Source organism: Eretmochelys imbricata, chromosome 2, assembly GCF_965152235.1.
Source record: "Eretmochelys imbricata isolate rEreImb1 chromosome 2, rEreImb1.hap1, whole genome shotgun sequence".
Classification (NCBI taxonomy): domain Eukaryota; kingdom Metazoa; phylum Chordata; order Testudines; family Cheloniidae; genus Eretmochelys; species Eretmochelys imbricata.
Window position 1 is genome coordinate 82775099 of NC_135573.1, and position 27645 is coordinate 82802743.

The 27645-nt window shown below is 40.7% G+C and overlaps 1 protein-coding gene across 2 annotated transcripts in view; it reads left to right on the top strand.

The window, feature by feature from the left end:
* The window catches only part of ROCK1 (Rho associated coiled-coil containing protein kinase 1), a 185600-nt gene that overhangs the window by 112828 nt on the left and 45127 nt on the right, over positions 1-27645 (top strand). For both annotated transcript variants that reach the window (XM_077810386.1, XM_077810387.1), the window contains exons 11-21: positions 302-368; positions 4839-4927; positions 8273-8321; positions 8997-9132; positions 9508-9599; positions 9735-9981; positions 12367-12473; positions 16789-16939; positions 18519-18679; positions 20063-20247; positions 20934-21003. In XM_077810386.1, coding sequence (XP_077666512.1) covers positions 302-368; positions 4839-4927; positions 8273-8321; positions 8997-9132; positions 9508-9599; positions 9735-9981; positions 12367-12473; positions 16789-16939; positions 18519-18679; positions 20063-20247; positions 20934-21003 — 1354 coding nt within the window. The remainder of the gene's footprint in view (positions 1-301; positions 369-4838; positions 4928-8272; positions 8322-8996; positions 9133-9507; positions 9600-9734; positions 9982-12366; positions 12474-16788; positions 16940-18518; positions 18680-20062; positions 20248-20933; positions 21004-27645) is intronic.

The following is a 27645-nucleotide window of genomic DNA, read 5'->3' on the forward strand; positions in this document are numbered from 1 at the left end:
AACTTTTAACTTATTATAAAAGGAAGTACTTTTTTCCTAGGAGAAGAATGGTAAAAACTGCAGATTTCTACTTAACGTAAGACAAATTATACCACGAATTGTATGGTCTTTTAATTAAATGTGTTTACATTTTGTAACATAATAACTGCAAGCACTAAAAATCTGTCCTTATAGTCCTCATGGCTACCTGGATCTCACAGAGTTTGTGATCTTTGGAGATCCTTTTAAACTAGTTTACTCTTTGTTTTCTCTTTCTTTTAACCTTGCTTTTAAACATTTTTAATTAAATATTTTGTTATAGGTATTTATCTGCTTCTACAGAAAAGTCAAATGACAACAGAACAAGTTCAAGTACAGATAAAAGTCTGGTATGTATTTTGACATTAGTTTTGTGTAAACTGACATTGGGTACACTGCACATTGAAATACTGAAGTAATTTTAAATGACATGAAACTGCTGTAGTGTTTTGAAATATGGAAAAACAGTACATTTATTTTAACTGTTTAGACTGACATAGTTTTAAGAACTGGCAGGGAAACAGAATTTCAGTTCTGAAAAATAAATTGATACTTTAGAAAACAATTATCCTGAATTGGAATGAAAAATGCTGAAATCTCAGAATTTTCACTGAATGGAAATTCCACAATATTTAGTTTTAAGAAACACCAAAACATTTCCATAATAGAAAAGCTTTGGTTTTCCAAAATAAAATATGCTCCCTGGAAGTCAGTTCTGCAGTAGCATGCCAGGCAGGCCACCACAGAGCTAGGAAGCTAGGCAGCCTGTGACTAGGCCAACCAGGGAGCAGGAGGCTGCTCAGCTCCCCAGGGAGCCAGCTAGTGCGGGGTCTAGGGATGTCTGGGAGCCCAGCAGCCTGCTGGGGAGCTGAGAGCCTAGAAACCCTGGAAGTTCTGGGAGCACTGGAAGAATCAGGGAGTCCTGTATGGTCTGGACACCATTGGGAGCCTCAGCTCTAGGACAACTTGCCTTGTGAGCTGCTGAGTAACCCTGAGAGCCACGGCTCTCAAGCTCCCCATGAGACAGGATGCTGAGGCACAGGGAGCCTCAGATTCCAAACTCCCTGCCAGGTGACCTGTGGACGAGCCTCTGAAGCCCCAGGTTCCAGAGAGACGGCTGGGTTGGGGAAGGAAATCAGGCAGGTTTCCATTTAATTTTTTTGTAAAATCAACCCATTGTTGCTGAATATTTAAAATTGGCGTTTTTTGATGGAAAAATATTCTATCCAAAAATGTTCTGGTTAGCTTTAATAGCTATCGTGCTAGGCTTGGATGCTACTAGCCCGATCCATGCCTTGTTTCTGTTGTCCATTCCATTAAGCAGATATCAATGACTGTCTGTTACTATTTATTATTAGATTGCAATACAAGGTGTTTTCCAAACAGAGGAAGAAGAGGAAGGCTATACAGTTGAATGAAAGGAAAAAAATGCAACTGCAGAACGTGCTCTGTTTTATGCCTATTTTTGATGACTCTATACAGTTTGTTCTTAAATACTGTGTCACTTACAGAAATATTTTTAAAGGGCAGAGGAACCAGTTATATCTTATATTGGCTTAACATAGTTCAGTAAATGTTTGATTTGAAGGGTGCTGATTCTTTGTGCCCATTTTGACTGGTGTCTTCTTTCTTGTATGTTACTTCACCTTCCTTTGGTTGGTGATGTGAGAAAATAAGAATTTAAGGCCAGATTTTCAGGTATTTAGGTGCAGACAGGCTCCTAGTGAGTTTTGAAAAGTGCCTGAGCAGGCACCTGAGTTGCTTAGTCATTGCGAGAATCCCCTAGAAGAGCTCTCTCTAGCCGAAAGCTTGTCTCTTTCACCAACTGAAGTTGGTCCAATAAAAGATCTTACCTCACCCACCTTGTCTCTCTAATATCCTGGGAGCAACACGGCTACAACAACACTGCAAACAAAGTTAAGTAAATGTGACACAAGATACTGCCTACGTGTACAGTTCTGCAAGGTGCTGAGTGCCTCATGGGAGGAATTGAGTGTCTGCAATTTCCAGGGAACACACTGGGTTTTGAGGATCTTCAGGACCTCATAGGATTCGACCTTAAGATTCTAGAGAGAGAAGGAATCCACAGTCCTTTAATTGAAATTCTGAATCTATTTGGAAGTATGAATTAACTTTACTCCTTTATTTTGTTTTAACACTTGAAATTCAGTGCCCATCAGAGTATAAAAGTTAAGTTAAAAAAGATTTAGAAAAACTTCAGTCTTCTCACCACTGAGGAGGTAGAACCAGACATGTTAAGTCATTGTCAGGGAGGGTGTGGCTAGCCCCTAAAGATCCCAGAGAGTTTTTTGTTCTTGCCTTCTCTACTGTTGGCAAACTTCTCCAGACTCTCTCTGCCCCAGAATGCAGAACAGAAACAAAAACATAAAGAAATGTTTTTATTCTAACTGCTCAGTTTGTTGAATTCTAGGCTTTTGATGGTTTTTGTTATTTAGCCTTAGACTTTGGCAGAAACCTCTCTGAAAGAACATCTTTTGATAACTAAGGTAACTGGCTGCAGCAGCTGCTAGCACAGCAAGTCTGGGCAAGCCTCTTAGGGAACTGCAGCACACAGGCAGCCAGAGGCACAAGGCAGCCAGCTCCAAGCCAGCAAGATTGAGTACAGAAATTCCTGGGCTGTCATCCCCAACTGTCAGTGTGGACAACTATTCCTCTTCCCTCCACAAAAAGCAAAAACAAAAAACACCCTAAAGTAGTCAGCATGGAGAGAGAAAAAAGGAGAGCAACCCAGACACAGAGACCCAAGTAGGCAGTAAGGAGCCCTTCATTTATTTCTGTCCAGCTCCCGTGCCCTGTCTTAGCAAAGTGTGGGTGAGCCCTTCTGTAACCCAGCCTTATTTTCTGTGTGACTCATTCAGGCAAAGTGGCTGCTCCATGTACAGGCTTCCCCTGGTCCCCCCCCTTGTCCCTACAAATTATGGGGTTAGACACCATCCATCAAGTCAAAGGGGTACCACTTAGGAATAGTCTCTTTCAAGGGTCACATGCTTTCTATGGTGCAGCAGTAGGTGGAATTCTCCCTTTAGATTTCATTGACAGGGCTACTCTAAGATCTCAGGATCGAGTCCACTTTCTTTGGAAGAGATTGGGGAACTCCCTCATATCTCAAAGCTTTGTGGCAGAGTCTAATAAACTCATAAAGCATATTGTCTTATCTAGATGGAGAAAAATTACAGAGCCTCTCCACTCTACCTCTGGATACCTCAGAGCAGCCCAATAATGTGGAAGAAAGCAAAATTATAAAACCAGCTGGAGTAGGCACCTGCCAAACTCCTCAGCCTCTTGAGGAGTATAGATTCTCTGTCTTCCTCTTTCCATTGGAATAGCAAGAAAAGTCTAAAAAATAGAAAAAGGAGGCAAGGAAACATCCTGCTCAGAAGCAGGAAAATAAATCTCTCACATGCTCCCATCTAAGATGGGTAAAGAGCATTAGCTTCTCTCCCCAAATATCAGATACCAGCAGAGCAGCAGAACAGTTCCTGTATAAAGTATTCAGAAGGAGCAGGGACAGATATCATGTGGAACCTCCTTTCTTTATCATCCTACTATGGAGCCTTAGAACCTAATTTCTCAAAGCACAAATTCGGTAGGATGGGGAGTGGTTGGGGTGAATCTCAAGAGACCTAGGAAGAGCAGTCCTTTCTGAAATGACTGACAGTTGTCTGACTCCTCAGAATACAGGAGACCCAAAACAAAGTTCTTGCCCCAGAGTATTTAGATACTGTTTTATTGAAAAGTAGCAACACATCTATGCTTTCCTCCAGACAGCCCACCTTAGGAGGAGTTATTTGAGGAAGATGACTGGATAGATAGCAAGACCACTTGGATACATTTCCTTTCAGGATATAAATTGGAACTGTTAATCCCTTTCCATGCAGCTCTTAAAATATTATGAATGAAGACTGGGGGAACCAACTAAGGCCAAGCACCTGAAGAGACTGAAAATATTGAACATCTGGGATGTATCTTGGTGGTCATCTTTTTATGTCAAAGAAAAGATCCTGTGCAGTAACTTTATTGTAGTAAGAGGATCTGAAGTTCTTGTTAGTAGTTTCAAAGGTTTATAAAGTGGTCATATAGTAGAAGCTGCAGAAATTTTCTCAGATTAGCTATATCTTCGGGCACTGAGCCATTTCCTCCCTGTCAGAGGCTCCCAGGTCTGATTCTACTTCCAGAGCTGTTGACAAGCAGAAGATTCACTGAAAAAGGTCTGTGGATCTTCCTACTAGAGGAGAAAAAAAGGAAATTTTCACGTAAATACAAATAATGTTTCCTATATCCCTTGCAATAATAACTTAGGCTTGAGCCTGTAAACACTTAAGCATATGAGCAATTTACTCATGTGTTTCAGCAGTACTATTCAGGTACATAATGCTTTACTCTTGTGCCTAGATGCATGAAGGATCAGGCCTTACTCTATTTTACATATTTTGTATAATGAAATCTATGAACTGAGATAGCACTGCAGGAATAAGTTGAACTTTGATTGAGAATACTTTGTTTGATTTCGCAACTGCTACGTTGCATTGTTGTTTTGTAACTTTTTTTAAAAGCTTCAAGAAGAGAATATCACACTTTAATAACTAACAAAACATAGTCTTTACATTTTTCTTCTCATGCCAGTGTTTGTGCACAGAGTGGAAACTAGTCTCTTCCATTCCTCTGTCATTAAATGCTTGATATAAAATAGATAGATTATGACATCATTTAGCTAGTCCAGGCAAGTGCTGGAATTTTTTTTACAAGTTTCATAGAATGTAGTGCATATATTTTAAATATGTATGTATATATATTTTAAGATGGAAAATATGCAGAAAACTATCTATCAGTTGGAAGAGCAACTTCAAAATGAAATGCAATTGAAAGATGAAATGGAGCAAAAGTGCAGGTGAGACTGAATTTAAATACATTTTCAGAATTAAATAATATAAACCATCAGCTCTGTAAAAAACACATTAAGGATAACAAGCATGATATCAATATTGCTACTATAGTAATTCAGTGGTCTGAGATTCAAGGCCATAAATTAAATCACTTTAAAATGATCTCAGAATGTTTTTTTTGTGTATTTAAAGAAGAAGATTAATTGTTTGTGTTCGCATCAGTGAAACAGACACACATCTTGAATATTTGAACTCCATGTTGTTTTTCTTTCCACTACCCTGATAGGTTTCAAAACATCTGCGGGATACAGTGAATACATAGATTTTTTTTTTTTTTTTTTTTAAAGAACGTAAAATACTATGTGCACCACATGTTCTAGAATATTGGAGTTTAAGATTGTCTAGCATCTTGGTATCTTAAATGCTGCAGTACTATTGAAAGATCCAGCATGTAACTTTTGTTGAGATTAAGACAGATATGAGCAGCAGTTTTCTATCTGAGTACTAAATTCTGTTATATTCTTGAAAAAAGTAAATATCTGACAAATTACTGCCTATTCTTGCACCTTCAACAACATGAGCATACAGTTGAAAATCTGATAATCATGGAACTTAATGTGCACACATTGCTGTTGGTTATCTTAGAAGAATTGCTACCAAAAATGGTTTTATGGGAATTCAGACCACAGAGTAATATTTAGTACATAGTGTGCTCTTTACACGCATCCGGAGTTTCACTGTCCACATACTGACTACCGACCACATAGCAGCATGTGGGATGCTAGAAATATATTCAACAATTGTATCCCTACAATCACACTGACAGCAAGTATTCAGTAACATCAGTGTGTCTTCTGATGTCTCACAGTTAAATACATTTTATCACAGAGTTAATAGATTTGATTTAGGGCTGTCAAGCGATTACAAAAATTAATTGTGATTAATCGTGCTATTTTAAAAAAAATAATTGCAATTAATCTGGCTGTTAATAATAGAATAGCATTTATTTAAATATTTTGGGATTTTTTTACATTTTCAAATATATTGGTTTCAATTACAACACAGAATACAAAGTGTATAGTGCTCACTCTTTTATTACAAATATTTGCACTGTAAAAAACAAAAGAAATAGTATTTTTCAATCCATCTAATACAAGTACTATAGTATAATCTCTTTATCATGAAAGTTGAACTTACAAGTGTAGAACTGGGAACAAAAAAATAAATCCATTCAAAAATAAAACAATGTAAAACTTCACAGCCTACAAGTCCACTCAGTCCTAATTCTTGTTGAACCAATCGCTAAGAGGCACAAATTTGCTTATGTTTGCAGGAGATAGTGCTGCCCACTTCTTGTTTACAATGTCACCTGAAATTGAGAACAGGCTTTCGCAAGGCACTGTTATAGCCGACCTTGCAAGATAATTACATGCCAGATGTGCTAAAGATTCATATGTCCCTTCATGCTTCAACCACCATTTCAGAGGACTTGCGTCCATGCTGATGAGGTGTTCTGCTCGATAACAATCCAAAGCAGTGCAGACTCACTCATGTTCGTTTTCATCATCTGAGTCAGATGCCACCAGCAGAAGGTTGATTTTCTTTTTTGATGGTTCATGTTCTTTAGTTTCTGCATTGGAGTGTTGCTGTTTTAGGACTTCTGAAAGCATGCTCCACACCTCATCCCTCTCAGATTTTGGAAGGCACTTCAGATTCCTAAACCTTGGGTCGAGTGCTGTAGCTATCTTTAGAAATCTCACATTGGTACCGTCTTTGCATTTTGTCAAATCTGCAGTGAAATTGTTCTTAAAATAAACAACATGTGCTGGGTCATCATCTGAGACTGCTGTAACATGAAATATTTGGCAGAATGTGGGTAAGACACAGAGCAGGAGACGTACAATTCTCCCCCAAGGAATTAAGTCACAATTTAATTAATGAATTTTTTTTTTTTTAACAAGTATGTCCTGTGGAATGGTGGCCGAAGCATGAAGGGGCATACAAATGTTTAGTATATCTGGCATGTAAATACCTTGCAATGCTGGCTACAAAAGTGCCATGCAAATGCCTGTTCTCACTTTCTGGTGACATTGTAAATAAGAAGCCGGCAGCATTATGTCCTGTAAATGTAAACAAACTTGTTTGTCTTAATGATTGGCTGAACAAGAAGTAGGACTGAGTGGACTTGTAGGCTGTAAAGTTTTACATTTTTTTTTTAGTGCAGTTATGTAACAAAAAAAATTTACATTTGTAAGTTGCGCTTTCATGATATAGAGATTACACAACAGTACTTATGAGGTGAACTGAAAAATACTATTTCTTTTGTTTATAATTTTTACAGTGCAAATATTTGTAATACAAAATAATATAAATTGAGCAATTTACACTTTGTATTCTGTGTTGTAATTGAAATCAATATATTTGAAAATGTAGAAAAACATCCAAAAATATTAAATACACTTCAATTGGTATTTTGTTTAACAGTGCAATTAAAACTGCAATTAATCGTGATTAATTTTTTTGAGTTAATCACATAAGTTAACTGCGATTAATCAACAGCCCTAATTTGATTACATATGTTGGTATAAACTGCTATTTATTACATTAGTTAATACTGTCTGAATTGTTTTTGCTATAACTTTTTTGGACAGAGGTAAATAACTACAGAAGGCTAACATTTATGTGGCCTAATGTTTTATAAAGGCCAAAACTAGGGACAGACATCCATACGAAATGTATAGAACTGGAGGAGATCTTGCTGTGGATTAACGGATGTTCTGTATTGCTGTCTGACCAGTTCATATTTCCTTTGTGGGATGTTACTCAACACTTACTTCACCTTCTCTCTGCACTAACTTCTTTTTCCCCCCAGTTTTCTAGAGATACTTTCTTGTGGTAATAGCATGTAGATATCTCTATATATGATATGGATATATTTGTATGGATAATTGATCAGTATTGGGGATCCACATTCTTAGAGATGTGGGATGTGCACAACTGGAGCCATTCTTTCTAGAGAATGGCAGAAGAAGTGTTGACCAACATTTACTAGTTATAAAAACTTCTTACTCTGCACCTTTTTGTGGATATAGAGACAGAATTTGACCCTTCCCGTTTTTGACACACATTGCCTCCAGTGAACTGTCAATACATTTGATGATTGTGTTATTATAAACTACTGATGTTGATTGGTGACATTCTTCAATTTAAAATGTTGGTTTTAGGATGAAGGGCATGCACATAGTAAGCATTTTTTAAATAATGGTCTTAAATAGTTTAAATATTGAAATACCAGGCATGTAAAATAAGATCATCTTCTTTTACATATTAAAATAATTCATTATTTATAGGACTGCAAACATAAAACTAGACAAGCTAATGAAGGAACTGGATGAAGAGGTAAGTTGGTGTGTGTTTCTTAATCACAGAATTTTTAACTGTGTTGAGTCAATCTGTGTCCTCATAATACTGCTAGAGGTTTATAATTTTCCTGTAAAAATTTGCACTCCAATTTAAATTTGAGAATAAATCTCCACATTCCAAAACACCAAATCATTTTGGCCATGTTTGTTATGAAAGTAAAAAATGTAATTTTAAAATACTTTTTTTGCCTCTACAATTGAAAACTACTTTCTTTCATTTCAAATCCTGTGCTGAACTCTCTGTTTAGCCTTGTTCAGAATATTCAATATAATTTTTCAAAATTAGCTAGATTTCTAAAAATCAGTGCGCAGATAATCCTCTAGGACATCATTATATTGTAGTATTCATAGACCTAGTAGACAGATAATTTTTGCTTTTGTGTTAAATACAGTTATTGCAGTGGTTTGGAAGATTTAATCAGAGACAAACTTCAAAAGTGATATTGGGAATTATTAGGCTCTATCCTGCAAACCTCCTGTTCATATTGCTAGTCTCAGTGAGTGAAATCCTGGCCCTACTGGCTTCAATTGAGCCAAGATTTCACCACTTGAAGTCAATGAGACTACTTACAGAACAACAGAATTAAAAAAAGTTTGTAGGATCATTCTGTAAAATGTAAATGGAAAATACCAGTGTTTGTTATAATTTCAGGGAAATCAAAGAAAAAATTTAGAATCAACAGTGTCTCAGACTGAGAAGGAAAAGATGGTGCTGCAACATAAAATAAATGAATACCATAGAAAAGTTGAACAGGAGAATGAAAAAAGACGGAATGTAGAAAATGAAGGTAAGCAATGTTACCCAGGTGCTACAAATGTTGATGTGTACGCTACTATACAGTTTTATGAAAAATTTACTTTTTTAGCATTTGAAGCATTTTAGAATAGATTTTTTTCTTGAAATTCTGTTATCACAGGAAATAGCTATTTCTGTTTTTGATATTTGAAGTAGCAAATTCTTCCCTTAGATGTATGCACGTGGAGCCCCTAGTGATTTGGGTGACCCAGGTGTACATATTCAAGAACAAAATTTGACCTCACGAAATTAAAAGGAAATATTCTAATTATTTTGCTGTCTTTCACGTAGAAATATCTAGTAACACAAAGCTTTTCTGTTCTGAGCTGCTAGGAAAATTGAATTCCATATTCATTTCTGTCTCTAGTGTCCACATTAAAAGATCAGTTAGAAGACTTGAAAAAAATTAGCCAGCATTCACAAACGACAAATGAGAAGATGACACAGTTACAAAAGCAAGTAAGTGATGGCTGTTCAGTGTTTTCATTGTTACTTAAAATTTGTCATTTAGTATTGATTACATAAATGTAGCAAAGCTGAATCTGTTAATTGTTACACTTTGAATGGGAATCTTGACTTTTCTTACTCTAACAGCTAGAAGAAGCCAATGATTTGCTAAGGACAGAATCAGATACAGCAGCAAGATTAAGAAAGAGTCATACAGAAACGAGCAAGACTATAAGCCAGTTAGAATCACTAAACAGAGAACTTCAGGAAAGATGCAGAGTTCTAGAGAGCACAAAATTGGAAGTGGAAAAGGACTGTTATCAATTGCACGCAGCATTGGAAGCAGAACGAAGGGACAGAAGTCATGGTTCTGAAATGATTGGAGATTTACAAGGTAACCATTCCATGTGTACATAGTTTTTTAATGTTGCAGTAAATATTTATTATTACAAAAATCCATTTTCATAACTTCACTTTGTTGCTCTGTACCATTGTCTAAAGCCTGAAAAAGATGTACCAGCTGTTTTCAAGGAGTTTAATTCTATTCATTTAGCGTAGCAGAGCAGTAATCAACATATGAATTGCGTATCCCTAGAGGACTAATACTTGGGAACATTTGTAAATACAGTTTAAGGTACCAAAAATCTTACCAATTCAGTATTAACTCACGTACATAATTCCTGTGTGGTTGAGTTTTGGGGATGAGAGGGAAAGCAGTATTGCGGACAACAGCGATTTCTCCTCTCTGTCCTCCAACATGATTTTTCTTCATCTGTGGATATTAACCCCTTTAGAGCAATGTTTATGGATTCTGGGACACTGACACAGCAGAGGTAATATCAGAAAGTTCCATACAGTTTAGAGAGTTGTGTGTTTAAGAGAATAATTAAACTCTAATTGGCTCTAACCCAAGATGACAGCCAACTGACAACTTGCTTAGCCACTGAGACAACTTAATAGAATGAATCCATTACAGATTAATTACTCTAGATTGCCACGGGGTAACTGTATGAGGGCAATTTATCCAGTATGAAGAAAAAGAAATATATTCAAAGAAGTCAGAATAGAAAGGGACAAGAGGGAAGGTCTCCTGTACAGATTATATGGTGTGGTGGAGCAGACCTCACTGATGCAGTGTTAGAGCTACACAGCTCTTTAGGTGTGCATGAAAGGATAATCTTCTTCAGAGTTCCTAAAGTATATAGAACAGGATGTTCTGTTGGTATCTAGCCAGAGAGTTCCACATGAAATTTGCACATGCTATTGCCAGTTTTTAACAAGCAAATGTTTGACAACTAAGCACAGCATTGAAATTCTGGAAGAAGTGTTTTCTTTCACATCATTTTGTCATCTAGAAATTCCTAGGACATTTTAAGATTAAAAAAAACTATGCTAAGCATGCAGTGTTCTAGATAGTCTGACATACTTGTGAGCTATGTTGCTGACATAGTGTGTATAAGGTATAACAGTTAACACGGAGAGTAATACAAGAAACCAAATTACAGTTGCAATTGGAAACTTCACTTAAAATGTCTTGGTGTTTCTGTTTAAAGTCTTCAGTTTAATAGTACACTGAAGTAACTGCATACGGTGTGGGGCAAGCTTTTTCAAACTCAAGGCTGGAGGAGAGCCTTTGCTTTTGTGGAGTGATCAGTAGGGTAAAAATAATTCCTCTTTCTCTGAAGGACCTCTCCAGTGCAGGTTATTTAAATTATGTTTATGTACTGCAAGAGCACCTCGAGGCCCCAACTGAGATTGGGGCTCCATTGTGTTATATGTTGTATCTACTGTGACAGGGTCAGGCCAGATGGCTACAGGAGAGTGATAGAAGGAAGATATATTAGCCCCAGGTTAAGTAGGTCCCTTTTCCCTGGGTAAGGTAACAGGGAAGGTTCCAGAACAATCAGGAACTTTCTGGAAACAATTAAGGACAAGCTGATTAGAACACCTGCAGCCAATCAAGAAGCTGCTAGAATCAATTAAGACAGGCAGGCTAATCAGGGCACCTGGGTTTAAAAAGGAGCTCACTTCAGTTTGTGATGGGTGTGTGAGGAGCTGGGAGCAAGAGGCACAAGAAGCTGAGAGTGAGAAGGCATACTACTGGAAGACTGAGAAGTACAAGCATTATCAGACATCAGGAGCAAGGTCCTGTGGTGAAAATAAAGAAGGTGTTGGGAGGAAGCTATGGGAAGTAGCCCAAGGAGTTGTAGCTGTCACGCAGGTGTTACAGGAGCTACTGTAGACAGTTGCAATCCACAGGGCCCTGGGCTGGAACCCGGAGTAGAGGGCGGGCCTGGGTTCCCTCCATCCCCCCAACTCCCTACTTGGTACCAGAAGAGTTGACCTGGACCTTGGGTTCCACTAGAGGGGAAGGTCTCTGGCCTGTTCCCTGATCCACTAGGTGGATCAGCAGAGACTGCAGGGATTATTGTTCTTCATTTTCCCCATGCTGGCCAATGATGAGGCTAACTGAGTGAACGGCAGATTTGAGCCATGAAAGTGGCCAAACTGAGGGCTGCCGTGAACTCTGAGGCGAGCAAACCTGCCAATAAGTGCAGGACCCACCACGGCAGAGGAGGAACTTTGTCACATTACCCATAATAAGACTTCAGCAGAGTTAATGTCTGTGAAAATGCAGTTGTTGTATGTTGTAACAGGACTTATATTAATGAAAGGAAACATCTATACATTAGCAGTTGGACAAAATAAAATCAAAGTCCTGTTTCTGCAGCTAGGCGTAGTAGCTGAAATTGAACTATTTTAAATTTGTTTTTGCTAGCTCGGATTACATCTTTACAAGAAGAAGTAAAAAATCTTAAAAATAATCTCGAAAGAGTGGAAACGGAAAGAAAACAAGCACAAGACTCACTTAATCATTGTGAAAAGGTAAGGTAACTAATAATACATGATGATTCAGGAAAATGCTAATGTTAGTTCACTGGCTGTGGTCAGAATATGATCATGTATTGAATTATTTTGTATTGTGTGAATAAATCACAGCTTCTTCAAGTGTGTCAGTCTGGATCCCACTGTAGGATTCTCCAGTGCCTCCTGGGTGAGACTGGGCTTTTATCTTAGGCCTCAAGAGACTCAACAAATACATACTCAGTCTCAGGATGGTAACACTCTCCTGCATTGCTCCAAGCTCTAGATTGGTTCATGGCTCTTGACTTCCAGGATGATATACTTACATATTGCCATCCATCTGTCCACGGGAAGTGCATAAGGTTAACAGTAGGGGCCAGCCATTCCCAGTTCAGTGTTTTGCCCTTCACGCTCTCCATGGCACTGAGAGTTTTCACCAACTTCCTAGCTGTAATGGCAGCAGATCTAAGAAAACATGGAATTTACACCTGTTTATATCTAGATGACTGGCTGATCAGAAGCAGGCCCAGCAGAAGACCAGAATGTCCCTGGATTGTGTTTTGTTGGTGGCTTGTCCTGATGAACATGAGAAAAGGGGACAGTAATGCTTATCTCAGACACTATAGGGACTGGTTGGGGTGCCCACCTGAACCACATTCAAATGTAAGATACCTGGTCTCATGATGATTTTAACCTACACATGAGTGCCTTGGAACTAAGAGCCATCTGACTCATCTGCATAGCATTCCTGCTGGAAGCCATCCAATGCTGGAAATGGTGTTTATCAACATGGGGGTGACTCCACTAGCTGTACACCTTCCAGGGATTAGCAATGACCTAGCAGATGTTTAGTGAAGAAATGTGGTAACCAGCCATGAGTGATCTGTGTAAAAATCCATACTAGATCCAATATTCTGTCAGTGAGAGACTCCCGCCACACATTTGTTTGCCACAGAGGACAATACCAAGTGTTAGAACTTCTGTTTCAGGGAAGGTGGGGAGTCCAGGCTAACAGCCGATTGCCTTACTATTTCAGTCTTCTTGAGGACTCCTGTATGGTATCGTACTGTATCCCCTGGTCCCCAGGATATCCAAGATCAACAGTATAGGGCCTCAATCATTGTGCTAGTCCTATATTGGTTGAGACCATTCTGGATATCAGATCTGCTCGAGATGTCCCAGAAGCTTCCCATACATCTTCCTTCCTACCCTAATGTGATATCCCAAACCTCAGTCAGACAATGTATCTAGATGCAGTCTTTGCACCTGACAGCCTGGATGTTGGCTAGCTGAACAACACTGACAGAAGGTGTTCCGTACGGGTTCATAAAATTCTGACACAGAGCAGGAAACCATCCGTAAAGTTGACCTACTTCTCCAAATGGGAAAAATTCTCCATTTGGGCAACCTAGAATAATACTGACCCAGTGGAGCCCCCGTAATCAAAGATGATGTACTGTGACCTGCTCTTGCACATGTGGGACTGATATTTAACTCCCTTGAAGTTAACCTCACTGCCACATTGGCCTGTCACACTCCAATACAGTTGCACTCTGTCTTGTCACACCCCTGCTATTTAATTTCTTTATACTTTCTCTCCAGTAAGAGTACCGACTTCCATAGGGGACCTCAGTGTTGTCGTTTTAAAGCTTATAAAGCCTTCTTTTGAACTGCTGTTGGAGCGCTCGGTATATTGTCTTACCTTCAGGATGTTTCTTCTTGTGGCCATTACATCAGCAGAGAGAGTTAGCAAGCTCCAAGGTCTTGTGGCCAGACCACCTTGTATATCCTTCCATAGGAAGGTGATGAAACCATACCCCAAATTCATAACTAAGGTAGTCTTGGAATTTCACCTGAATCAATCAATTTTCCTGCCAGTCTTCTTTGGAAAGCCGCAGTCCTCACAAGGAGAAAAGGTGCTCCATCCTCTAACATCTCCAGAGTCATGTTCAATTGTCCCAAAAGGAATGAGTCCTTTAGACTCTCTCCCTGCCTCTTTGTGGCCATAGCTTTGCTTGTATGTTCTATATCAACTGACAAGGGGGAGCGAGGTCCCAATTCCTGTGCTCGGAAGCAGTAAAATTGTGGAACTGTTGTATCCAGCATGACATCAACATCTTGGCCTCATACTCACCTGGACACTAGAACACCACAGTGGACTCACTGAGCAAGAGATTCTCACAAGAACACGAGTGGGAGTTAGACACAAGAGACCTGCAGCACATATTCAACTTCTGTGAATTTCTGAGTATAGATATCCTCTCCATGGCCAAAACTGCCAAATCTCCCTGCGGGGCATCTTCCTCATTACATGGGATGCACCCCTACTCTACGCTTTTCCACCCTCTCCCCTATTTTCACAGTGTTTCACAAGACACAGGTGGAATGAGCTACAGTCATTCTCATAGCCCCAACGTGGCCATGAAAGATTTGGTACCCTTACCTTGTGTGCAGGTGGCTTGTCCACCAATCACCCTACAGTTGACTGCATACCTCCTCTCTCAAGACACAGGCCAAATCCTCCAATCCAATTTAGAACTCCTCCATCTGAAGGCATGGCTCCTTCCTGGTTCTGGGATTCGGAGATGACCTGTTCAGAACAGGTAAAAGAGATTCTTTTAGGTAGCAGGCATGATAAAAACTTGCCTTACTTATCTCAATAAATTGAAAAGTTCCAAACTTGGTGCAACACCAAACATGTCCTCGCAATAAATGCTCCTTTATCGCTCATTCTAGACTACATTCTAGAATAACTTAAAAGAGCAGGATTGCCCACAAGCTCCATTTAGCTACCACCACTGCATTCCACCTCAAGATAGACTGTCATTCCGTATTTACCTATGCACGAACAAAAAGATTCCTTAAGAGCCTTCAAAATTTGTACCATCAAATACAAGACCCTATCCCACCTTGGGATCCCAGCCTAGTGTTGCGCTGTCTCACCAGTCCCAGTTTGAGCCCATTGCAGCATGCTCCTACATACGCCTATCCATGAAAACAGCATTTCTTGTCGCCATCACATCCACCCGACAGATAAGAGAAATAGGTGCTCTCTTGGAATACCCACTATACACAAAGTCATGATCACATCCGAAACTCTTACCCAAGGTGCCGTCCTCTTTCCATCTAAACCAACCTATCCACCTTCTCTCCTTCTTCCCAAAGCTGCATAGCAGCCAACATGAAGCCACTCTGCACATCTTGGAAGTCATATAAGCATTAGCCTTTTATCTTGCCTGAAGAAAATCTTTCAGGCATTCACCATGCTTATTCCTCTCTATTGCTGAAAGATCAAAGGTAGCAGTTTTATCCAAACAGATCTCAGAGTACATCCGCCTTTTGCTGTCAACACAAACTGGATCTTGAACGCATCCTACTCACTCGCTGTCTACCTCGATTGACTTTCTAAACAACGTGCTGATTACTGACATTTGCAAAGTCGCCACTTGGGCATCCACAGACACCTTTAGCCAATACTGTGTCATTACCAATGACATGGCATCAGATGCCCTACTAGGATATATTGTCCTATCGTCCTTGGTTCACATCACTCCGAAGCCCCAGCCTTCCATCTAAGGGCACTACTCTACAGTCACCTACAGTGGAGCACCCATAGGGACACTGCTTGAAAAAGAGACGATTGATTACTCACCCTGTGCAGTAACTGAGATTCTTCGAGATGTGTGTCCCTATGGGTGCTCCACTACCCGCCTTCCTCCCCTCTGCTTCTGAGTTTTAAATGTAGACTCTGCGGTAGAGAGGAACTGAGGGTGGTTGGACCGAACAGCTCTATGTAGATGGTGCGAGATGGGGAGAAATGCATGTGCAGCCCAATGGGTGCTGCTACTGAAGATCTCCCATCTCAGGCGCACCTACAGTGGAGCATCCATAGGGACACGCATCTCTAAGAACCTCAGTTACTGTACAGGATGAGTAACCTTTTTTCACTTAGACAACCACTACCAAGGAAGAGGCACAGAAATGCTAGCAGTAATTAAAACCTTTATTGATTAATGCATTCTTCAGTTCATTCAAAATGAGAAATGATTGATATCTTATGAATTCATAGATTGCTGAATAAAATGAGTGTTTTTTCTTCAAAGTCTTATTACCCCCTTCCTCTCCTTCAAGCCTCATTTTTAAACACCTAAAAAGACATGGTATAATACACCCTATTAATATTATGACTTGCGAATAAACAAAAATGTAACCCTTCCTTTTTTTTAAGGGAAGAAAAGGAAATGTGGGTCCATTCGACGGCTTGGTAAAATACTCCAGAATTTTTTTTTTACAGTTCTGCTTTAATCAAGTATGCTTTTTTTGTCCTAATTTGCAGGAAAAGAATAACTTAGAAATAGATTTAAACTATAAACTCAAAATATTACAACAGCGGCTGGAACAGGAGGTAAATGAGCATAAAGTGACTAAAGCTCGGTTAACTGACAAACATCAATCAATTGAAGAGGCGAAATCAGTTGCAATGTGTGGTATGTATTTCCTTTTAGTTTCAAACAAAATACTGAGCAATAATAAGGTCTGTTTTCCTAATTCCGTTACAATGTCAAAGAATGTTTTTAATGTAGTGTTCATAAAACCAGTTTTTAATCCTTGGTGTAGAGAAAATGTATATGCATATCAAAATTGGAAAACATACATAATGTAATACATTATTTAAAGATCCTGGGCTCTCTCTTTAGTTGGTATAAGTCAGCATAGGACCTGTTAACGTCACTGTACTACAAATATGAAAACCCTGTACTGTTTATATCTTTAAGTTAAGGAAACATTAGTTACCTATAATTTTACTGCTTTGAAGTTATCACACATGACTTGTACTCATCCAACCACTTCCCTTCATAATTTAGAGGCCCATTTTTTTTAGTGTGTTCTAGGGTTGCCCGGCATCCGGTTTTCGACTGGAACGCCCAGTAGAAAAGGGACCCTGCTGGCTCGGGTCAGCACTGCTGACTGGGCCTCTAAAAGTCTGGTCGGTGGTGCAGCAGGGCTAAGGCAGGCTCCCTGCCTGCCCTGGCTCCATGCAGCTCCCTGAAGTGGCTGGCATGTCTGGCTCCAAGGCGCAGTGGGGGTCATGGGGGGCTCCGTGCGCTGCCCCCGCCCTGAGTGCCAGCTCCACAACACCCATTGGCCGGAAACTACAGCCAATAGGAGCTGCGGGGGCGGCGCCTGTGGGTGCAGGCAGTGCACAGAGCCCCCTGGGCCCTCCGCCTAGGAGCTGGACATGCAGGCTGCTTCTGGGAGCCACCTGAAGTAAGTGCTGCCCAGACCCCAAACCTCTCGGCTCCAGCCTGGAGCCCCCTACTGCACCCTTGCCCCAGCCCAGAGCCCCCTCCTGCACCGTGAACCCCTCATGTCTGGCCCCACCCTGGAGCCTACACCCCCAGCCAGAGCCCTCACTCTCTCCTATACACCAACCCCCTGCCATCCTGGTGAGAGTGAGCAACGGAGGGAGGAGAGATGTAGTGAGCAGGGGATGGAGCCTCAGAGAAGGGGTGGGGCCTCGGGGCAGGAGGGCGGCAAGGGTGTTTGGTTTTGTGCGATTAGAAAGTTGGTAACCCTACTGTGTTGACACACCTTAGGATGTTTTTTGCTATTCGTTCTATCAAAATTTTTATTTAATTTCATTTTTCAATGGCTGTTGTTGGAAGCTCTCTGTTTTTGAGCAACACATGAACTGGCTGGAACATTTCAAGCACTGATATAATGGCAGTTAGCGGAGTGACAAGTAGCTGCCTGTAGGAGGGTCCTAACACTCTGGCAATCACTATCACTGTGTCTCTGTTTGTTGCAACAATACTATAATGATTTTGTTCAGTAGTAGACTAGAGATGCATACTCATCTGACTGTAAAGGATTTCAAACACCCCAGCCATTGTGTGGGGGGAGAGAAACCCTGTGCTTAACTCCCAAGGATATAATCAAAGCTCGAATATTAGGTGTATTTAAGAAAGGCATGGTCAAGCAAATATGTTCTTAGAAGTAACATATTTGTATTTTTGCAAATATACCTTTTTATTGTGCTGTCAATTGCTTTTGTTTCCTGTTTAGAAATGGAAAAAAAAGTAAAGGAGGAGAGGGCAGCAAGAGACAGGGCAGAAAATCAAATAGTTCAGATTGAAAAACAATGTTCCACGCTGGACTTTGACCTGAAGCAGTCTCAGCAGAAGCTTGAGCACCTCACTGAGCAAAAGGAGAGGCTTGAGGATGAAGTAAGCAAAACCTGCATTTTTACTTATCATGTTTTCTATGTAAAAGACAAATTAAAGAATGATAGTTGCATTAAGAAATAGAAAACTGAATCTATTTAAGTTGAGATATTTATGTAGCGTAACGTTATTGAATATAACTGTACTAAGAAATTTCACCTAAATGGTGTAAACATTTATGTCTGAGTAGGTCAAATGCCATGTCTGTCTCAGACCCTGGATAATATGTCTTTCTTTCAGTCTTCCTTTATAAGTGCTATGCATTAATAGTGAACTGATTCCAGGTATGAAGTCAGTGGGGTCCTACGCAATAGAGTTATGCAGGAAGTAAGTTTTGCAGAGATGGGTTTCAAAGTGGCTAGCATATTTTCTTCTGCATTATCAAAGCCATCAATTTATTACTGAAGAATATACTATCTGTGTATTAAAGGACGCTAAGTTGAATTGCAAAACAGTTAGTAAATTCAAACGTTAATTTTCCCATATTAATGTTACTTAGCCAGATCTAACATTTGACATGTATTCATTTATGCTGTTATAATTGTATGCCTTAATTTATAACATTGCTAGTTAATGTTGCTGTGAGAAGCTAACTTTTTGGTGTCCTGTCTCTTTTGTGTTTGAACTCTTACCTGATTGGTAATTTTTGCATTTAATTTTATTTCTATTTTTTTTAAATAAAGCTTGCCTATGAGTTTGAACATGCACTCTTATTACACTTGCAAAATAGATATTTTGTGTGTTCTGAATTTGAATTCTTCAAAATGCAGTGTATCATTCAGAGCATGCAAAATTTAATCTCAGAAACACCAGCTGAAAGTTGTTGTAAGATATATAAGAGCTAATTGTTATTAGGTCTCATCCCCACTGTCCTTTCAGATTAAATTGGAAGAGTCAGTCTGAAAGCCTTTCTGCTAGGCCATGTTGTCTGCAATTCAAATTTTAGACCGCTCTGGGCCGCATAACTTTCTAGGGTGAAAAGACATAAAGCTTGTAAAACCTGAATTCCACGAAGAAGAATGGGGGTCTGTCAAACCTCTTGGGCCTCTTCCACTGTCCCCCTTAAGGTAGAATAGATGAGAATGAATTCATGCCCCACCCCAGAGTCTGTTACAAAAGAAAAAATGAATGGCTGGGAACAGGGCAGTTCTTGAGGCCGAAATATAGACTAAAATCTATAAGAAAAACTAGTTTCTATGATATTGCACCCAAGTAATATTGAAGGCTATTTTGAATATTTGTATGCATTATTTCATGATTAAAATGTAGGAAATGGTTATGCTTGACATAAAATAATGCACATGTGAAACATTGTTACTTTTAACAAAATCCAGGAAAATATTTGGTAAAAGAATTTTAAATTAAAATGATTTATTAAACAATTAGGTTAAGAATCTAACACTTCAGCTGGAACAAGAGATAAATAAGCGACTAATGACACAGAATGAACTGAAAACACAAGCCTTTGAGGCAGACAACTTGAAGGGTTCTGAGAAGCAGCTGAAACAGGAGATCAATACGTTGTTGGAAGCGAAGAGATTATTGGAATTTGAGTTTGCTCAACTCACTAAGTAAGTAGAGGCCTGACATAAAATGGAAAATCCTTTCTTTTTTTTTTCCCATGTTCATGTATTTTGTCGGTCACCTTTTTCCAGAAACCAAAAATACTTGTTGGCATTTTTTAAATGTGCTTTGTGAAGATGTGTATGTATTTATTGTATTAGAATATTTTTATTTTGAAATATAAAAAGCTTTGCTTTGCTGATACTTCTATGCTCAGGCTTGTCCAGCCTTTCTGGAGCAATTGAAGTGCCTATCCAAGAACCACCATTTGAGGTTTAGACTTTGGAGCGTCTGTTGGAGGACCACTGAGCTCCATGACTGGGTACATTTTTTCTCCTTAAAACACTCCTCCTCTCACTTATGATTTTTTTAGCTTGACAGGAGCCCGCATTACTTTTCCAACAAGAATATCCTTCCTTCATTGGACCTGTGCCACAATAGTCTGCAGGTCGAAGACCGAAACCAAGCATTTTCGGAGCATTGCTTCCCATCCAAATTATCTGTGGCGGCTACCATTATGGTACCATAAATTATATTGTTACACTGGAATCTTAGAATGTGGTGTTTATGAATTACCATGTTTACAGGTGGTGTGTGAAGGAGGAGGTGGGTGCATATGAAAGAAAAATGCTGAGTTTAAAGGTGCAAGTTTAATGGGTGGCTTTTATATGAGGTTTTGTTTTCTCTCTTTAAGGCAATACAGAGGAAATGAAGGTCAGATGCGGGAACTTCAGGATCAGCTTGAAGCTGAACAGTATTTTTCGGTAGGTTTAATTTTACAAAAATAAATGATTGTTTTGTTCAATAACTTCATGACTAAATACCCCAATGCTCTGACATAAATGAGTGACACACAAAATACTACAAAATAATACAAAAATATACAAATAATACACAAAAATCAAGCTAACAACATGAAAAGATAGTGATATGTATATAGTAACAATCATAAATACTGTACTTGGTCTATTACCCTTCTTTTATATGATTTTGTGGGCAGCAAAGGTACTGTGTTCCATTTATGTTGTAGAAGTAATAACACTTCATATGCATATAGTAGTGAACTCCCTCCAAAAACTTCCTAAAAGTGCCTCAGGTATAAATTAGTTCCAAATTAGTTTGCTCATAATCTAGCAGACTTGATTAGAGAGCCAGGTGTCACTTTCCCATTGGGTAGATTTATTCTATTTATTTAATCTACCTCCTAAATTGGGTAGATTTATACAAGATTCAGCCAATGCATTTGGCATTGAACTTTAGGATGAATTGAAAGAAAGAAGATTCATATAGTTTAAGGCCAGAAGGGCCCATTAGATCTTCTAGCCTCACTCTTCTTGTATATCACAGGCTATTAAATTTTACCCAGTTATCCCTGTGACGGTGCCCAATAACTTGTGTTTGGCTAAAAGAGATCTTCCAGAAAGGCATCTTATCTTGATTTTAAGACATCGAGAGATGGAGAATCCACCCCTTCCATTACTAGTTTGTTCAGTGGTTAGTCACCCTCACTTTTCAAAGTTTATGCCTTATTTCTAATCTGAATTTGTCTGGCTTCTGCTTCTACAAATCGGTTTTTGTTATGCTGTTCTCCTCAAGGTTAAAGAGCCCTGTAGTGCCCAGTATTTTCTCCTCATGAAGGTACTTATACACTGTATTCAAGTCACCTTTTAGTCTTCTTTTTTAGTCAGGTAAACATACTGAACTTTTTAAGGCTCTCAGTGTAAGGTATTTTATCTGGCCTCAAATCATTTGTGGGTTTTTTCTGCAACCTCCAATTTTTCAACATTCTTTTTATAATGTGGACAACAGAGAGAGATACAGTAGTCGAATATCAGCCTCACCATATACTAAGGCCATGCTAAGAGATACTTAATATCCAATTTATCCAAGTCAGTAAGGTTTATTAACTTTTCTGTTTGCAAAGCCTTAGCATTTGAGGAAATTTGGTTTAGTCTAGGCGTCTGAAGACTCAGTCCAGGCTCTAACCTTGTAGGATATTACAGATGGGACAGATAGTGATCCCTATATTTTGGTTGTCTAACACTTTTTTTGATAAAAATAACTGAGCTTTTTAAGCTGTAACACTTCCATTCTTTGCCATAGGCCCTTTACATTTGTCAAGGAGCAAGCCCGTGGGCTAAAGGAATGTCTTCCCTTTGTTCTATGAGATTCCATTGAGGTTTGGCTGAGAGATAAACTGTTAAAAATCACAGTTTCATATGTCTCACTTGTATTTCTCACAAAAATTTTGGCATCACGCTAAAATAATAACTGAACAGGAACATTTAAAAAAAATTCAGCAGTGTGGGTAGAGAGCCAGGCAGGGCTTCTTCATTACCTCCAAAACCCACTGTATGGCCCCAGCATCCTATACGTTCCTCTGAGATAATAGCTTTCTGCTGCTGCCAGCAATAATGTAGTTAGTTCTATAGCTCATGTGGTAGAAATCTTTGCTACATTGCAGAAGGTAAAGGTTCAGATGCTGCTGCTGCTGCATAATTGGGCAGTTGTTCCAGTTGTACATAATACAATTTGTTTTTACTTTAAAAAAAAAAGGAAATATAGGAAATTGCATGAAAAACTACATTAAAATGTTGTTTAGGTTGCAAAATCAAGCACTCGAAAATCAGGAAGATGCCAGATCTATGGTTATTCTCTGCAACCTTATTTCTGCCTATTTGTGTGTGTGAATTATAACAGTCTTTAATTCTATGATCACCTACAATGTTTTTTTTCCTGCAGGACACCTGCTTCTTTCACCGCACAAGTTGGATGCATAGGGGGTTGAATTAAGGTTGCATAGACAACTGTAAATGTGGCATTTCTTAACTACTGAGTACTTGACTTTGCAACTTAAATAATTTTTAATATATCTTTAGTATGTAATACTATACCCAGTTTGCACACACGACTCTTCATGACTCTTCATGCCCACAAAACCTCATTCTTTAATATGTGGGATGCTTGAGTCACAATTGGGCCAATCTAACCAAACCATCTTTAAGTCGATACTAAACTGGGAGGAGTGGTAGATACGCTGGAGGGGAGGGATAGGATACAGAAGGACCTAGACAAATTGGAGGATTGGGCCAAAAGAAATCTGATGAGGTTCAATAAGGATAAGTGCAGGGTCCTGCACTTAGGACGGAAGAATCCAATGCACCGCTACAGACTAGGGACCGAATGGCTAGGCAGCAGTTCTGCGGAAAAGGACCTAGGGGTGACAGTGGACGAGAAGCTGGATATGAGTCAGCAGTGTGCCCTTGTTGCCAAGAAGGCCAATGGCATTTTGGGATGTATAAGTAGGGGCATAGCGAGCAGATCGAGGGACGTGATCGTCCCCCTCTATTCGACATTGGTGAGGCCTCATCTGGAGTACTGTGTCCAGTTTTGGGCCCCACACTACAAGAAGGATGTGGATAAATTGGAGAGAGTCCAGCGAAGGGCAACAAAAATGATTAGGGGTCTAGAACACATGACTTATGAGGAGAGGCTGAGGGAGCTGGGATTGTTTAGCCTGCAGAAGAGAAGAATGAGGGGGGATTTGATAGCTGCTTTCAACTACCTGAAAGGGGGTTCCAAAGAGGATGGCTCTAGACTGTTCTCAATGGTAGCAGATGACAGAACGAGGAGTAATGGCCTCAAGTTGCAGTGGGGGAGGTTTAGATTGGATATTAGGAAAAACTTTTTCACTAAGAGGGTGGTGAAACACTGGAATGCGTTGCCTAGGGAGGTGGTGGAATCTCCTTCCTTGGAAGTTTTTAAGGTCAGGCTTGACAAAGCCCTGGCTGGGATGATTTAACTGGGAATTGGTCCTGCTTCGAGCAGGGGGTTGGACTAGATGACCTTCAGGGGTCCCTTCCAACCCTGATATTCTATGATTCTATAATTCTAAGTTAAACGCTCTTTATCCGAAGATTTTCAGAGTGTTGCACTCTGTGGTGTAGGTTAATACCCGTCTATCCATGCATCACAGAAACTGAATAGCCAAACAGTAAAGAACTGCACTGGAGCCCCAGATTCCACCTTCCCTGTCTCTCTTTTTACTATTAATCAGTAACTTTTCTTTCATTGAGTGTATTTATTGCACTTGATTTACAATCCGAGGATTTTGGCTGGAGAGAAAATAACCTTTTAACATATAATTACATTATTCACTGGATGTGTTTTTGCACTGTCCTAATATAGCTTTACATTGCTGCAGCCCAAGTCTAACCTAAGTAGAGACAGCTTTTCAAAACTATGAATTCTTTGAGTGTCTGTCAGCATGGATCCCACTCTAGGTGCTTATGTCTCTTAAGCATGCAAGAATGGATTTTTTTGACTAGTCATGTTTGTTGGGGCTCTGCATGTGCCCTGTGCTGCCTCCATGCTCCTACATGAGATAAGGAGTGGGGTGGATGGGGCAGCCTCAGTCTTCCCTCATGTCCTTCTCACTGCTCATGCTAGTGGGACAGAACCTAGCTGATGTTTGATCCACTAGACCAGCGGTGGGCAAACTACGGCCTAAGGGCCGGATCCGGCCCCTCAGGGCTTTGGATCCGGCCCGTGGGATTGCCTCCCGTGGTGCTGCAGGCCCCACTCCGCTCTCAGAAGCCGACAGCACCACAGCCCTGGGGCCCAGAGGGGGCAGAGGGCTCTGTGCGTTGCCCTTGCCTCCAGGCACCGCCTCCCACAGCTCCCATTGGCCAGGAACAGGGAACTGTGGCTCATAGGAGCTTCAGGGGAGGTAACTGGAGGCGTTGCAAGGGCAGTGCGCGGAGCCCTGTGCGCCGCCACACACATCCTTCTTCTTCCTCCTACCCCCCACCACAACGGCCACGCAGGGACGTGGTGCCGGCTGCTTCCCGGAGTGGCACAGCATGGGGCCAGGGCAAGCATGCAGGGAGACTGTCCTGGCTCCGGTGAGCGCAGCTGCTGCCCCGGAGCCACTTTAGGTAAGTGATGCCAGGCCGGAGCCCAAACCCCTCCTGCACCCTGCCCCCCGCCCCCAACTTTCTGTCCTCTGCACCCTGTCCACCCCAACCCCCTGCCACATCCCGCACCATTCCTGCACCCCACCCCCTGCCCTGAGCCCCCTGCTTCACCCCACATTGTCTTGTACCTCAACTCCTTCCCTGACTCCCCTCATACACCTGCACCCCTTCTCTGCCCCAATCCCTTGCCCTGAGCCTGTTCCTGCACACCGTACTCTCTCCCGCACCCCAACCCCCTGCCCTGGCCCTGCATACAATTTCCCCACCCAGATGTGGCCCTCAGCCCAAAAGGGTTGCCCATCCCTGCACTAGACCTTAACTTGAACTAAATTTCTGTTATTCTGAGACTCTTCTGAACAATCTCTGTTCTTTTCATTTAGTTCTTTCCATTTCATTCATTTTCATTTAGTCGCCTTAGTCTGCTCTAGTACATGACTTTAGAAATGCCAGACTCTCAGTCCATAGGCTTCAAAGTCTGTCCATCCTGCAGTGGACTAATTCTGCTGAAAGACTGGCTTGACAGATACCTATTCCACTTTGGAGAGTCCTGTAACTGAAGTAGATTCTTGGTCTCAGTCTCCTCCTTTGTGAGGACTGGGAAGTCGTGAGAAGCAAGAGTAATGCTCCACCTTCTGGAGCAATCCATGGAAGTGGCATTGGATCCAGATGTATTGCGTTAGAAGACCCTTTTAGTAGTCTCTAGATTGCATAAGGTGGACTGATGACTTCAAAGACCTCCTCAGAGAAAACAGCAGTGAAGCCAGATCCGATATCAGCACCGGTATCACTTTTGGTGCTGAAGAGACCGACAGCCCCAACATTTAATCAGCATTTCAGAGGTTGAAGCAAAGTGCTGAAAGGGGTCACTCTCAGCATTGGGGTAGGAGCTCAAGAAGGATCTCTGTCTCCTTGTAAAGAAAGGGACAGGACATCGGAAGATAGTTCGGTCAAGTCCAGCGTGGCCTTGAGGATCAGTGGAAAGGAGCAGACTGCAATGTAGCAGACTCTAACTGTGTGGAAGTGTCCCCATCGATGTTGACTCCAGCACCAGCAGGGCAGACTTGGAGTGCACTGGAGTCATGGTCGGCACCAAGATATGTAGTGGCACTGGTACAGACCTTGACACCAACAATACCTTACCAGTCAGCACCACCTGTGGAAGAGGTGTACCCCTTCTCCACCATTTCCCCCAGGCACATCTTTTTGCTGGCAGCCTGCAGAGATCCGTCTCCACTAAAGTCCACAAATTGTACCACTAGGAGATCCAAGGACCTGTACAGACCTCAACTACTAGCCCACCAGGATTGTCACTGGACCAGCCAGGAATCCGAGAGCCACCTGTATGTGTATGGGATGCCACTGTGGCTATTACAGCTTACTTTTCCCAGCCTTTAGGAGCTTGTCCCTACAGTGGTAGAAGACCAGGAGGTCTCCCTCTCTAGCAGCTTTTCTAATAAGACCTCAGTCACGGGCATACACAGAGGAGCGAGATCCAGAGGTCCAGCAGCCCCCCTCACCTCTTAAGAAATTCTCCTCACTGTCCCTGGTGGTAGATAGTTTCAAGGCAATTCAGGAGCTCCTAGTGCAGACTGCAGACATCTTGAAGATGAGACTTCAATCATCCCTGAAAAATTCCACAAGTTATTTGACATTTAGTCAGCCACTAGCCCTCCCAGGATTGTTCTCCCCATAAACAAGGCCCTGTTCCAAAGATTCTGGTCTACAAGCATGATTAGCCTTTAACTCTTTTAAAGTCCACCTGGCGGTGATATCAGGGTGCCATGCACCAATTCAGTCACCTTCGGTCTTTTTACACCCTATGGTGTTCAGATTTCTCAAAGCTTTTTTCATATCTGCCATCACTCCCACCATCCAGAAAGGATGCTGCTTGTCAGTGACCTCCAGTGGGATCTCCAGATACACAGTATCAAAGCAGAAAGAATGGTTGCTTGCAATATAGTAACTATGGTTCTTCAAGATGATGTCAGTGTGATCCCACCACTTGCTTTCCATCCCTGATTTCTGGAGTTCTTAGCTATATGGGCTTCGAATTGCAAAGGAGCTGAGGGAGGGTCGCAGCCACCTTGCCCTTTGTGCCCTCATGTGGAAGCATAAGGAGGCAGAGTGCATTCTCACCTGCAGTGGGACTGTACTGCTAGTCAAAAAAAAAAAAAAAGAAAAAAGAAAAATTGACACGGCTAGTCAAACAAAATCTAGTCTCCCTCACATGAGGCACATGCTCACTTATAGTGGGATGCCCACTGAGTACAATATCTTGAAGAACCACAGTTACTGTAGTGTAAGTAACCATTCTTTTTCATTTGGGTAGCTATATATAGACATATACAAATCTAAGAAAAACAAACTAAAGTGTGTATATGTAGACAACATATAAGGGCTCTATATAAAATTGTTATATTTTAGGTACTA